The sequence below is a fragment of the Zonotrichia albicollis genome, chromosome 7 (genome assembly GCF_047830755.1).
Source record: "Zonotrichia albicollis isolate bZonAlb1 chromosome 7, bZonAlb1.hap1, whole genome shotgun sequence".
NCBI lineage: Eukaryota > Metazoa > Chordata > Aves > Passeriformes > Passerellidae > Zonotrichia > Zonotrichia albicollis.
This window is the reverse complement of record NC_133825.1, coordinates 10,471,208-10,485,789: the sequence shown is the minus strand read 5'-3', so window position 1 is coordinate 10,485,789 and position 14,582 is coordinate 10,471,208. Positions and strand designations below refer to the sequence as shown.

Below are 14,582 nucleotides of genomic sequence, written 5' to 3'. Positions count from 1 at the left end.
GAAGATTTAATGAACTTGAGTGCTGTGTAAAAATTTATAATTATGGGGAAACTATTACTGAACTTGCAGAGAAAATTAAAAGAGTGGCTCATGTGCCGGTACAGAAGTGGAATTCAATCTTTAAGACAAATTGGTGGGATAACCTCTTTGGAAGTGTTTGGAGGAAAAAGTTAAAGTTCATGTTGTTATGCTCAATTCTGGGACTTCTGTGTTTTTTTAGGTTAATTCATTCAATGATTCAGGAGATGCAGATTAAAAAAATGTCTCTAGATTCAGAATCAGCAGAAAAAGGAAAACCAAGGTCTGTAATGGTATTAAAAGCTAAATCAACCCCTGTTAAAGAACAAGGATCTAAAAAGATTTAAATAGACCAAAAAATGCTAACGAAACTTGAAAGACAGTGTGAAAGACTCGAAGCAGTAATAGAAATGCTAGAAAAGTTTGAAGCTGGAAAGAGACAACGAGAAAACCAAAATTTTGAAAAATAGAAAAGATATCAAGGTACAGCTTTTTAAATACAGCACGAGTCATAATGATCAAAAAGAGAAATGGGGGATTTGAGATAAATAGGTATGATTCGTGCGGATAAAAATTGAAACAGTAATCAATATTGATACAGTAATTAATGTTTGAGAATAATAAAACAGTTATTAGTTAAAAGTTGTAATGCCAAAGAAGAGAGGAAAAGGAGGGGCTCCACCCACCCTCCCCTTCCAAACAGATGTTTTCAAGGACCACAGGAAAGAAGCTGAAGATACAGTCGCTAAAAATGACCAAGAAACTTGTTGGGTCCAAGAAAATGCTAATTATAAAGGACTTATTGCTTTGATATGTAGATGCAGTATATGTTAGTCTAGGCTTACATTGTACTGGCTTGGTGCGCATGTGTAACCCAAAGGTGAATTAAAGGACAACGAGGAAGACTACAGGGCCTTCATCAGTGATGATCCCCAAAGACTTGGTGCGACCACCAAACCAAGTGGTGGCGCATGCGTGGTAAAGGTGGTAATGAAGGCGGAGACAGAAAAGTGACGAACCGAAAATGGGAGGAGATGGTATTGACACATGGCATATAAGGGGTGATTTTCAATTGCCAAGCTTGTACGCGAAGTGGCAAGGGTCAAGAACCCTGCACTCCGTATCCCGCGGTTGTTTTTGCTTATGCGCTATTATTTGAACCAAATTATCCTTTGTTTATATATTTTCTAAACTATTTAATTAAAATTGTTACTACTTTTAATATTGTTTGGCCTTTTTATGATGGGATAATTGGGCAAACATAACTGAAAGAAAACAAAGGTGAAGCCAAGTAAATGCTTGGGGCAGTTTGGCGGTGGCTGCCAGGCAGCCCTGGCTCTGAGCAACAGCATCTGCAGTGGGACAGGAAACTCCCAGCTGATGGGAACAAACTTTCTGGCTGACTGCAGAGGCCAGGACAAAGCTGAGTGGTTTCCCTGGTGTCCCCCAGCTCTTGCTGGCCCCAGGGGCTGATGGTATTTGTGCTCCCTCAGGTTCATGTCCCCACACCAACAGCATGGGGGTGCTCCCCCTGCTGTGTGCAATGCAAACAGGGGCTGCTGAGCCAGTGCTGCCGTGTCTGTGCCTGCAAGGATGGGGCACCTGTGTGAGCTGGGGGAGAGGCCAGGGCTGCAGAGGGGGGATGTTGTTGGCAGCTCCATGAGGACGCTCTGGGACGCTGCCCTGGGCTGTGCAGCACACTGGGGATGGATCAGACCCTGCTCTGCTGCTCTTTCCCGTCTGCCCAAGGGCCCTTGCAGAACCCCAGCCATGCTGTTTGCCCCCAGCCTGCAACACAGCCAGCCTGTGGCTGCTCACAGGGGTTTTCTGTGCTGAGCGTTGGCCTGGGTGTCTTCTTGAGAGAGCCTGGGCAAGGAGCCTGGAGCCCCCAGGCCCTGACCTGAGGCGTCAGCGCTGCCCCAGCAGTGCCCATGGCCTGTCCCTGCTGCAGCCCCGGCACTGCCACCCCCAGGGCTGTGCCCGGCCCCGAGAGCACTCAGGCCCTGCAGCAACACCAGGGCCACCAGGGCAGCGGGGCAGGGCCACGGCAGCAGCACTGGCAACACCAAGTGCTGCTGCTGCTGGGCACAGCTGCTGGGACAGCACTGATCTGCCCCCAGCTCTGCACACAGACATTGCTGCTGCAGCTCCAGAGAAGGCAACAAAAGGGCATCTCTGCAGAAAACTCCGCTGGGAGATCCTGTAGTTGATTTAAAGACACTGAGAGCACAGCCCCTCATTGACACAGTCTTATGTCACAGGGAGGGTGCAAAGAAACAAAATGAGAAATGGCATAAATAATGATGTTTATTTGTGGACAATACTTAAAAAGTAAAACAAAGAAAACAACCCCCAAAAGGAAACAAAGAAGAACTATCAAAGATCACGTGTATTAAAAGTGGTTTGCAGAAATTGGCCAACAGTTTAATGTTTCTGAAACCATCCAGTGATCAGTCTCCACACTGCAGCCTTGAGCTCCTGGTTCCTCAGGCTGTAGATGAGGGGGTTCAGGGCTGGAGCCACCACCGAGTACAGAAATGACAGGGCCAGATCCAGGGATGGGGAGGAGATGGAGGAGGACTTTAGGTTGGCAAATATGCCAGTGCTGATAAACAGGGAGACAACAGCCAGGTGAGGGAGGCAGGTGGAAAAGGCTTTGTGCCGTCCCTGCTCAGAGGGGATCCTCAGCACAGCCCTGAAGATCTGAACATAGGAGAAAACAATGAACACAAAACAACACAATGATAAAGAGGAGCTAACAGAAAGAAACCCCAGTTCCCTGAGGTTGGAGTGGGAGCAGGAAAGCTTGAGGATCTGGGGAATTTCACAGAAGAACTGGCCCAGGGCATTGCCATGGCACAGGGGCAGGGAAAATGTATTGGCTGTGTGCATGAGAGCATTGAGAAAGGCACTGGCCCAGGCAGCTGCTGCCATGTGGGCACAAGCTCCGCTGCCCAGGAGGGTCCCGTAGTGCAGGGGTTTGCAGATGGACACGTAGCGGTCGTAGCACATGAGGGTCAGCAGATAAAACTCTGTTGAAATGAAGAACACAAAAAAGAAGAGTTGAGCAGCACATCCTGTGCGGGAGATGTTCCTGGTGTCCCAGAGGGAATTGTGCATGGCTTTGGGGACAGTGGTGCAGATGGAGCCCAGGTCAGCGAGGGCCAGGTTGAGCAGGAAGAAGAACATGGGCGTGTGCAGGTGCTGGCCGCAGGCTACGGTGCTGATGATGAGGCCGTTGGCCAGGAGGGCAGCCAGGGAGATGCCCAGCAAGAGGCAGAAGTGCAGGAGCTGCAGCTGCCGCGTGTCTGCCAATGCCAGCAGGAGGAAGTGCCCGATGGAGCTGCTGTTGGACATTTGCACATTTTTGGCATGGGGATCTGTAAAAAAAAGTAATGATGGAATAGTTGGGTTTGGAGAGGACTTTAAATATCCCAGCACATCTTGGGGCACTTTCTCCCCACTGCCTGCCCAGGGCTCTGCTGCTGGGAGCTGTCCCTGCCAGCAGCTGCTTCCCTGTGCCCAGAGCTGGGCCTGCCAGTGCTGCCAGAGCCCAGCCCAGCCCTGGGAGCTCAGCTATGCCCTGCAGACCCCTCCCAGCTCAGGCACTTTCCAGGGGCAGCTCTGGCTCTGCAGGCTCTGATGGCAACATCAGGGCAACCCTGAGCAGGTTGGAAAAGCAACACTGTTGCTGCCTGTGAGGGACCCTGTGCTGATTTCTGTCACTGCCTGCTTTATTCAGATCTAACATTTTTTTATTTTTCTAAACATGAATTAAGAGATTAATATCTATGTGCAATTTCCCATCCAGGCAACCCACAGCAGTAGACTGATAAATTTTTCCCTTTTATGCAGCCCCTGCCTTGCTCTGCTCCCTGTATAACCTGCTTGGAAAAGTTCTGCAGTTAAATGCCACGCAGTCCTGAACAATGCAGCATAATCACCACACAAGGAGAACACTTCCAAGCCTTACCAGCTGTCTCCTCCCACCCAAATCTTGTCCCCCAGCGCTGGGAGCAGCTGCCAGGCCTGGCTGAGAGCTGTCCCTGGCAGGCAGCAGAGTCCCTGCCCCAGCACAGCGCCCTGGGCTGCAGGACCCTGCTCTGCAGGACAGCCCTGGGCACCCCTGGCTGCTCTGCACAAGAGACAATCAGAGAATGTACTCACAGGGTCTGTAGGCATTTGGATGTTCCAGCTTTAGGAGATGGCTCCAGGAGCTGCAGCTACATTGTCCTGCAGCCAGAGGATCCTGTGCCAAGGGCTGGCAGTGATTGTGCCCCAGGCACTTCTCAGCACCTTCCCAGCCCTGACTGATTGAAGCTCTCTGTGCCTCTGTGCTGTGCCCGGGGTGGCTGCAGGCAGTGCCCCAGCCCTGCTGGGCTGGCAGAAGAGCTGCTCATCAAGAGAAATGTGCTTTTGAAGCTTTTCTTGGTTACCAGGAGCTGCCTCTGTGCAAGGAGCCCAGCCCAGCTCAGCAGCACAGACAAAGCACAAGGACTTTAATGAGCCTCTGGGGCTTTGTGCTCAGGCCCTGAACATCAGTTCCTGAGAGGGAGCTGAAGAAAAATCTCCAGAACTCCAAGGCAGAATCCAACTCCAAACTTTCTTGGACTTTTAATGGGTCCCACTGAGGAACACAACTGAGAAAGTGTCCCCAGGCCCCAGGCAGAGCAGAGAACTGGAGGTAGTGATGACAGGTGGGGACAAAGAGAAGTCAAGTCTTGGTGCCCTGGGCCACAGCAGCAGGGTCTGTGCCACCAAGGGCTGTGAGGAGACACCTTGTTCTGAGGCCCTGGGGCCCCCTGGCACAGCCCCAGCTAGGCTGGGCACTGTCAACCCATTGTCCTACCCTCAGCATCTCCCCCTAGCCCACATCCCAGTGGCCTCAAGGATCTGCTGGAAGGAGTCCCTGGGGAGCCTTGCTCAGGAATGGCCCTGGGGGCTCCTTCATGCTCCCTGCAGGGACTGCAGGTTTTTCAAAGGACTTTGGGTTTGGCTTTTGCCTTGGAGTCTCTGAGAGGTCTGTGCAACTATGGCCTCCAATTATCTGCTTTAATTAGTCCCTGGAGAGGCTTTGTGAGTAACAACACTCAGTGGGGCTCATTAATGCTTCAAGGTACTTCAGTTATTTCAAGCAACTTGGTATTTCCCTTCTGATACAGACTCTGTGAGAGGTTTGTGCAGTCATGGCCCCAGTTGTTCGCTTTAACGAGTCCCTTGAGAGCTTTGTACTGACACTCAGTGAGGCTCATTAATGCCTTGAGATACTCAAGGTTTTTAAGGTACTTTATGGATTTAAGAATAGTTTTAAGTACTTTTAAGAATTTTCCTTCCCACACCGAGGGTCTGAGAAGTTTTTGTGCCATCCTGGCCTCCAATTCTCTCTTTCAAGAAGTGCATGAGGAGCCTGTGTTGGGTATCTTCCCCCTTTCTCTTTTACAACAAATATGGAACTGAAAGAATTTATTAAGACTTTCTGAAAGCATCCAAACAATAATGGGACAATTAACAATACAACAATACCCACTAATAGAATTAATAGTCCTGTTTTAGCTAGACATCATCCAACGCTTTAGTCCCTTGGATTGGAAGAGTTTTTGAACCAGTCTTTGTTTTCCACTTGAAGCGTCTTGAACTCTTCATTCAGTACTTGAATGCTTTTGTGGATTGACTCACTGTGGCTGCAGAGGTTCCTGCAACACATGCCCTCAGAGTCTACACTGCCATGCCCATGTGCCCAGAGTAAAAACTCTATCGTTGTTCTGCAAGGTGGCCTGTTCTGATGGTCTCTATGTCTGAGAGCAGGCCACTCAATGTGAGGGAGGTAGCATTGTTTTGCCTACTTAACAGGCACCCAAGATGGTCTAATTGTCCTAAAGCTTTAGCTGCAGCCACCCAAGGTAGTGCAAACTGGGGGTACTATGATGTGATACGTGGATTAAAGCTTGCAAAGCCATCTCTGGGATATCATCCATTACTTCTCTGGGGATACCTGCTGCTTTATCATCTGGTTGGCTGTGTTGTCTTTCTCCAGCTAGATGGTTGATTGTCAATTCTGCCCTTGCCTCATTATTAGCATAGTCTGCTATTAATTAATTAAGTAAACACTTCCATCCCCCTTCCCACAGGGTGTATTCTGTAGGTGACAATAACATGGTCATAATATGTTTTAAATCAGGGAGTTAGGGCATGTGCTGTAAACATAGCTGTCATTAGCCCATTAAAACAAGGTAAGTTCTTCCTATGCTCTTTAGCTGCCTTTGAAGATCCTTGATTTCCCCATAAACCAGTGCCTGAGACCTGGGATTCTGCCCCCTTCCTTCATAACATATGGGTGCAACGAGGAGTTTCCTAACTATTTGCCAGTCTCCTTCCTTAATTAGATGGTGGACTTCTAGGGTGGAGTTCTGGAGGCATGGCCCAGGGTGAAGGTGGAATAATTGGCAGTGGGGGCATGACCCACAGTCGAGGTGGTAGAGTCTGGAGGTTTGTTCTGGGTGGAAGAGAATGTTGTGATAACAGGAAGTGGAGGAGCCAAGATGGCAACAGGGTGGTCAGGCCACATTCAAGCTCCTTCCATCTCGAGTCTCCAGGTCACAGTTCTCCAAGACGGCACGTTCGTTACCATTTTGGAACATTGTGGAAGGTCCAAGAAATGCAGGTTTGAGAGGAGGTCCTGAGTTAGGAGTTACCAATGGATTGAGTTTTCGGCACACTGCTTGCTGGTGAAGGGTCTCAATAATTGTCTGGGAGATGGAAAGCATGTGGGGTGCAATGGGGTCCCTTTAGATCGAAAGGTTGTACAATTTAACTCCCACTGAGTCCCAAAATTCAGTAGTATAGGTTTTTCCAGCAGGGGCATCTGGAAAAATTTTAATGATCCACCTCACAATGGATTTTAATTTGTTCTTTGTAAATATTTTGTCATGATCAGTGAGAATTAACAAAGCATCCATATATGCTCCTTTCTACTTTGGACATCTGGCTGCCCATTTTTCTCTTTATCCGCCTTAGGGAGAACAGCCACCAAACACTCCAATTTAATAATGGGATGTGGGCTCATACTATAAAAACACAGTGGCAAAATGGGCAATAAATGTCTTGCATTTTCCCAAACCCACCTGCAATCCTTCGCCGGTGAAACCGTCATTGTCCCTGCAGATCCTGGCCAAGGTCCCTCAAAGCAATGATGAATCTGCCAGGCTGGCACAATCCAAAATCACAGGGGGCACTGGCCTATCCACCAGCTAACCCCAGGTGACATGATTCAATGTCAGGGTCCCTGTTTGGGCGCCAAAAGTCACAATGAGGGTGACTGTGACAAACCTTTCTGGTTCCCCGACTTCAGGGCAAAGGTGGTGAAAATGAAAAGGAGCAGATGCTGGGGAAGATGAAACAGGAAAGCCTTATAAATATAATCGCCTGGCAAAAGATTTTGAGAATATGGAAACTATAAGTGAGATTGAAATGAAAGCAAGCTTTGAGACACCAAGCCTTAGTTACTGAACAAATGGAAAACAATGGTATGGCTGGCTGAAAGTAATCTTCTTTTGATGAAACAATACCCTCTGCTTGCAGACAGGTCCAAGGGTCAGAGCAGACCCTACTAGCTTGGCAGAAGGGGTCCAAAGAGTAGTTTTTAGGATTTAAAATGTAAAACAGTATGGTAATGTAATTATTCTTATAGGCTGTATGTAAATGCTTAAAGATTTGTATCTTGTACTAGATTGGTTACTGAAAATTAGAATATGCAGCACAAAAGAAGATTTATTGTATTGTAATGGGAACTCCCCTCCTCTTTTGGCTATCCATTTTGGGCACCTCTTTCAAGCCCCTCTTATGGGCCTGCTCCGAGCTGTGGCTGGCAGCTCCAAACAAGGCCCCTGCACTCACACCCTTTGCAATAAACCACAAGTTCCAAGACCTGGCTTCAGAGAAGTCTTGCCTCTGTCCGTCCCAACTGTCCTACCCCCCGATGCTTCTACAAGCAGGATCAATGGAGTTGCCCAAAAAAACTTTAATAACAGGGTGAAAAACAATAAACATGGAGAAGTCAAGCACAGGACAAGGGCTGGGATCCAAAGATCTGAGATAAAGGTGAAGCAACTATATATACACTTGGGGGTAGAACACTCTAGAACAAAAATCATAGAGGGGAAACAAATAACCGATAGGGGAGGAGAACTTGGACAACTTAGCATAAAAACACTAAAGGCACATGAGGGAACACTCAAACTCACCCTGAGTTAAATGAATGATTCCCAGGGCTTGAAACTTGCGCCCAGGTCTTCCGGGGTAAAATCTGACTCTGAGTTGCAAGTGGGCTAACTCCCACACCGCTGCTTTGCTCTAGCCCCTTGGTACCATGTGGCCCAACAGAGCCACAGTGATGTCCTTGGTTCCATGAGGCCCCACAGTGTCACAATGCTCCCTTGGATCCATGGTGCTCTGCAGTGTCACAATGGCCCCTTCATTTCACAAGGCTCCCAAATGTCACATTGGTCTCCATAGGAAGGAAACCACGGAGCCCCTGTGTTTCAGGAGCTGATGAACAGCAACCACCAGAGGCCAAGGCAAGCCTGACTTGTCTGTCCTGGCAGGTTTGCTTAGAGCAACCCTTGGATATTCAAAATTATGAAAGTGGAGTCCTAATTTCAAACATTTGTGCCAGGAGAAGGATGAATTTTTCTATATAAAGCAAAGCACAGGGTCTTTTCCAGTTGATAGTGGAGCCCTGGAAAAAGTTAAAGATAGAATCTAAAATGTTAAGCTTTGTGTTTTCCCAGATCAACTGCACCTGCGTAAGCAGTATGATAAATTACATAATTGTTAGATGGGATGATTGTTTCATAATTAATATAAATATTATATAACCATAAGAAGAATAATGAGAAACTGAGTTGGAGATTCAGAGGGGGGCTGAGCTTAACTTAAATCTATGTATACAATAGAACAATATAAGTTTAATAATTAACATGAAAGTTATATAGCGATAGAGTATAAAACATGATCATTTTGGATGTATGGTCGGAATCAGATTTGGGTAATACCCCAATTCCCAGAGCTCTTAAATAAAAAGTACCGCATATATTCCCTATGTGATTATGTGTTTTTGAACACTAACACAGGGCTTGGTACATAGGTGAGTTCTGGCACTCAGGAGTTAAAGTCCAGCCACACCTGTCTATCCTGGCAGCTTTTGTCCGGCAGTAATCCTTGGATACACAGAAATTTGGAAGTGGAATCCAAATTTTGGCCATGGATACCTGGAAAAAATGGACAGTTCTTTTCCATACAAAGGAAAGCCCAGAGCCTCAGTGTTTCAGGGGCAGATGGGAGTGGCCTTCCACATTCCAAGGTCAGCCAGACCGTTCAGGTGACCCATGGGAGACCAAGGCAGCCACAGCAATTTCATGTTCCCTTGCTTCCGCAGGGCCCTGCAGTGACACAATGGCTCCTTGCTTCCATGAGGCCTTGCAGTGCCACAGTGGTTCTCTTGCTTCCATAATGCCCCAAGGTGTCATAATGGCCCCTTGATTACAAAAGTCCTTAAGCGTCTTAATGGTCTCCAGTTTTCCACAAAGCCCCACAGTGCCATAATGGGCTTTGAGTTCCATGAAGTCCCGCTGTGTCATCATGGTCCCTTGGTTACATTGGGGCCAGTAGTGCAACAATTCCCTTGGTTCCACAAGTTTCCATAGTGTCACAATGGCCCCTTCCTTCCACGAGGCCCTGCAGGGTCACAATGTTCCTTTGGTTCCATGGGGCCCCACAGTGTCACAGTACTCTCCATGATTCCATGGGGCCTTGCTATGCTCTCCATGTATCCACGATGCCCTGCAGGATCACAATGGTCCTTTGGCTCCACGAGGCACTGAAATGCAGCAATGGCCTCTTGGTTCCACAAAGCCCTGCTGCTTCACACTGGCCCCTTGGGACCGTGCAGCACAACTGGGCGGCACGTTCTTGGTTCCAGAGGAACAGAAAGATGTTCTTGGTTCCACCAGGCCCCAAAGTTTTACAGTGGCCCCTTGGATCCATGGTATCCTGCAGGGTCTCACTGTTCCCCTTGGTTCCACAAGTTCCTACAGTGGAACAGGTTCCATAAGAGCCTGCAGTGTCACCATGGCCCATTGGTTCCATAATGCTCCGCATTTTCACAATGGTCTCCATAGGAAGGAAACAAGTGAGCCCCAGCGGTGCAGGATCAGATGAGAGGCAGTCACCAGAGGCCAAGTCTAGCCAGACTTGACTGTATGGGCAGATTTTTTCTGGGAGTAAGCCTTGGATATAGAGAATTTTAGACACAGAATCCCATTTTTGGCCATGGGCATCTAGACAAGAAAGACAGTTCTTTTCCATAGGAATAAAGGCACAGAGCCCCAGTGCTTCACGGTCAGATGGGAAGAAGCCCTTGACATGTCACGGGACAGTGACATGTCAAGTGACATGTCAGTGACATGCGGGAAGTACTGAGAAAGGAAGAAACCATTTAATACAGAAAATGGAGGAGCAAACTAACAAACTTAAGAACACCCCACAGCATCTGGGGAGGGCATCCCTGGCTGAAGGGAACCCATGTCAATTATTAATTCATTAATTTGGTGAAGGTCGGTCAGGAGCCGCCACTTAGCCTTATTAGGCTTTTTGATGATAAACACTGGGGAGTTCCAAGGTGACATGGTCTCTTCTAGGTGGCCTTTCAATAACTGCTCCTGAACGAGCTTGTTGAGTGCCTTTAGTTTTTGCTTGTTAAGTGGCCACTGCTTGACCTGTACTGGTTTATCTGAAAGCCAATTCAGTTTCTAGGTCCGGCACTCCTCAGTGGCCACCGCCCGAAAAACCTGGGGAGCTGTCAGGAGATCGATTTTGGCCCCCCACTGGGGGGCCAAAATTCAGTGGGACCTGTCAGACAGACCCCAGGAGTCCAAACCAGGAAGACTTGCTCCATGTTCCATTGACTTCATTGATGCCCACACTGTCACAGTGTAATCCTTGATTCCATGAGGTCTTGCAATGTCACAATGGCTTCTTGGTTTCATGAGACCCAACAGAGTCACAGGGGTCCCTGGGCTCCAAGCGGCCCTGCTGTGTCACAATGGCTCCTTGTTTCTATGGGCCCCACTGTTTGATCATTGACCCTTGCTTCTATAGAGGCCCCTGAGTTCCACAATGGTCTCTTTGATTCCAGGAGGTTCCGTAGTCTCACCATAGTTTCCTGGGATGTCCATTGTCACAACTGACCCATGGTTCCATGAGGTTCCGTAGTATCACCATGGTCGCTGTCAGAGGCTGGATGAGATCGATGTCCCGAGACACCTTGGGATGCTCAGAATGCCCGTGTGGGGCCAGGGCTGGGTCAGGCCTTGGTTTGTGGTGGATCAGAGCCCCGCCCCCAGCCCTGGCCTGGCAGAGCTGTCAATCACATAGCAAACGCTGTGCTAACCCCACTCTGGCTGAGCCATCAATCAATCACACACTAGCAGCTGGTGCTACCCTGGGTCTGACTGGACAAGCAACTGGAAGTCCCACCCCAGGGGCGGGCCCATGAAGGCCAAGGGAGTTAAAAGCCAGAGCATGAGGCCAGCCCATGGCCTGGATCCTGTCTTCTCTTGGGGTTTCTGTGTTCGCGATGCTGGAACCCAAGTAGCTGGTATGTATGTGCGTGTTGTTCTATAGATCTTCTGTCTTTCTGTTGTTCTCTGTTTTTTCTCCTTCTAATCCTACTTACCTGGAACATTTTTGATAACTTCACATGTTAAGGGTTGAAGGTTTTAGGTTAAATGTGTGGGAATCCAGGGCACAGGGAATATTTCTCTGCCTGCTCTGAGGCATCCTGACCCCCAGAGAAACACTGCCTTTAACCTTCCCACATGGAGAACACTTCCAGGACTTGGAGAGCACTTCCAGGACTTTGAGACAGATTAGAATTTACCAAAGTCTGAAATAGATTAGAGGGTAGTATAATATGTCACTTGGGTGAGAAATTTAAGTTTTGGGATTTTTAATATGATGTAGATAGGAAGCAAGATGGAGGAATTTGGATGTAGTCCCTGTCTTCTTCTTCTTCTTCATCTATTCCATTTTCTTCATTGTTGGTGTTACAGGGTGATTGATCAAGGAAAGCATAGTGTAGAGGTTATGTGGACAGTCAAGGGATTAATTATGTGTAGATAAGTAGAAATAATGTATGTTTTAAGAGTTAATTGGTTGAGAAAACTTTAAAAGACCTTGAAACTCTACATTTTAGAGCCATTTTGAGGTATTTGTCCTGCGTGCTGAGCCTGGTATGCACAGCATGCAAAACTTTAGAGAGGTTAACATTAAACAAGGAGCCGAAGACCAAAAAAGTCTGTTGCATCTCGTTTTGCCTGGCACAGAACTGCTACAGGAGGGTTTCCCAGATCCAGAAAGCCCCCAGAAAGGCCCAGCATAAAACAAACATCAATAAATGGCACCTTGACAATATTTATAATAGGATGTTTTTTCCATAAAGTCTTTTAATGAAGAATGTTGTCTTAATAGCCAATCATGTGAAATGTGTTGATTAAATGAACAATGAGGTCCACCTCTAGCAAACTAAGGTATAAAAGAAGAGGATTGAAAAAAGGGTGGCTTTTAGACCCTAGACTTGTAATCTGAGTCTGTGTTATCTCTGATTGAATGGTGATATTTTGGGATCTCTGGGGGCTATTGGGGCTCCCTTCTGAAGCTTGAGACCCAACAGGAGCTGATCTAATAAACTTTGCCTGAAGCTCCACTGTGCCCATGACAGGAACCCCTGTGAGTGTCTGGGACATCCTGGCTCTTTGGCAGCCTCGGGACGCCTGGGATGTTGCCGTGGAGCCCCCGTGAGTGCCTGTGACAGATCGGTGCCTTTGCAGCCCAAGGTGCCCTGGGATGTCACCATGGAATGGCTGTGACTGCCTCTGACCACAGGGCTCTTTAGCATCCCCAGAAAGCCCTGGGAGGTCTCCATGGAGCCCCTGTCTCTACTTGTGACATTCGAGCTCTGGAACAGCCTGGAGGCTCTTGGAAAGTCCCCATGGAACCCCTTATGAGGGCCTGTGACAAATCTGATCCTAAGCAGGCAACCATCACCAGCCCCCTGTGTCTATGGTCAGTTTCCATGGCAACCATCACCAGCCCCCTGTTGCTATGGTCTGTTTCCATAGCAACCATCACCAGCCCCCTCTTTCTATGGTCAGTTTCCATGGCAACCATCACCAGGCCCCTGTTGCTATGGCCAGTCCCTCAGCAGCTCTATGGAGACCCCATGCCAGGGGTGGTTGCCATGGACACCAGCTCAGGCCTGCAGCCACAGCCCGTTGCCATGGCAACCATTGGCAGCCCCATCCCCAGGCTCATGGGATCCCAGAACCACAGAATTGGCTGAGCTGGGAGGGACCCATCAGGATCCTCCAGTCCAACTGCTGGCCCTGCACAGGACACCCCAACAATGCCAGCCTGGGCCTGGCAGCGCTGTCCAAACGCTGCTGCAGCTCAGAGAGCCCTGGAGCTGGGACCCTTCCCTGGGGAGCCTGGGCAGGGCCCCAGCAGCCTCTGGGCAAAAACCTTTTCCTGACATCCAACCTGAGCCTGCCCCGACTCAGCTGCAGCCGTTCCCTCCACTCCTGTCCCTGGGCACCAGAGGGAAGAGGTTCCCACAGCCCCTGCCAGGGACCCGCTCCCAAGGCTGTTCCCATGGCCACCAGGGCTGGGACCAGCTGGGATGCTCGGTTTCCACGGGCTGGGGTTCAGGAATGGGATTCCCCAATTTCCTGCTCCTGCTAAAACTGTACTGCCCTCGCTGCCTCCCGCATCCCATGGAAAGCACAAAAGACAAAGATCCCGGGCTCAGATAAGAACAATTTATTGGGAACAGCAATGACATAAGGAACAAATGGAACAGAGACAATATTGACAACAGAAGGGATAAATAAAACTGTTTACAGGAAAAACTAAAACAGAACTCACTGGGTCTTCCTGGCCACAATTTCCCCTTCCTGGAAAGGACACCCTTCTTCTCAAGGAGAGAGAGAGTCCCTTTCCTGCCCTTGGCAATGATCTGAGGTGGGAGTGAATGTAATGACATGTCCATGGCCAGACCCTCATGTTTTTCAATGCCACATCATGTCACTGGGAGGGGCAGGACAAGAGATAGGTGTCTTCCCCACATAGATCACAGGGAAAATGGATCACCAGGGGTCTTCACAACATGGGTCCTCTAATGATGGATGAAGTTGGGGCAGTGCACAAAAATCCTCCTGCACTTGGCGTACCAGCAGGCCTTCCCTTACCGGTGCCTCCATTGGTGACTGGTCAAGGCAGAGCTCTGGGTAACGCTCTGCCCACACTGGAGACCATCGCAGGGCCTCTCCCCAGTGTGGATGCGCCGGTGGGTGACGAGGGTGGAGTTGTGCCTGAAGCCCTTCCGGCATTCAGGGCAGTGGAAGGGCCTCTCGCCAGTGTGCATCTGCTGGTGCTGGAGGAGATTGGAACTTGTCCGAAACCTCTTCTGACACTGAGGACACTCATAGGGACTCTCCCCAGTGTGGATGCGT

General features: G+C 48.9%; 1 protein-coding gene across 1 annotated transcript; it reads right to left on the bottom strand.

The window, feature by feature from the left end:
* Nucleotides 1-2,442: 2,442 nt before the first annotated feature.
* LOC141729589 (olfactory receptor 14J1-like) lies at nt 2,443-3,138 on the bottom strand. Its single transcript, XM_074544292.1, has one exon. The coding sequence runs from the start codon at nt 3,136-3,138 to the stop codon at nt 2,443-2,445; it is 696 nt and encodes a 231-aa protein (XP_074400393.1).
* Nucleotides 3,139-14,582: the final 11,444 nt, after the last annotated feature.

Excerpts from the sequence above, each read along its gene's own strand:
- LOC141729589 (XM_074544292.1), bottom strand. The coding sequence starts at position 3,138 with ATGCACAATTCCCTCTGGGACACCAGGAACATCTCCCGCACAGGATGT.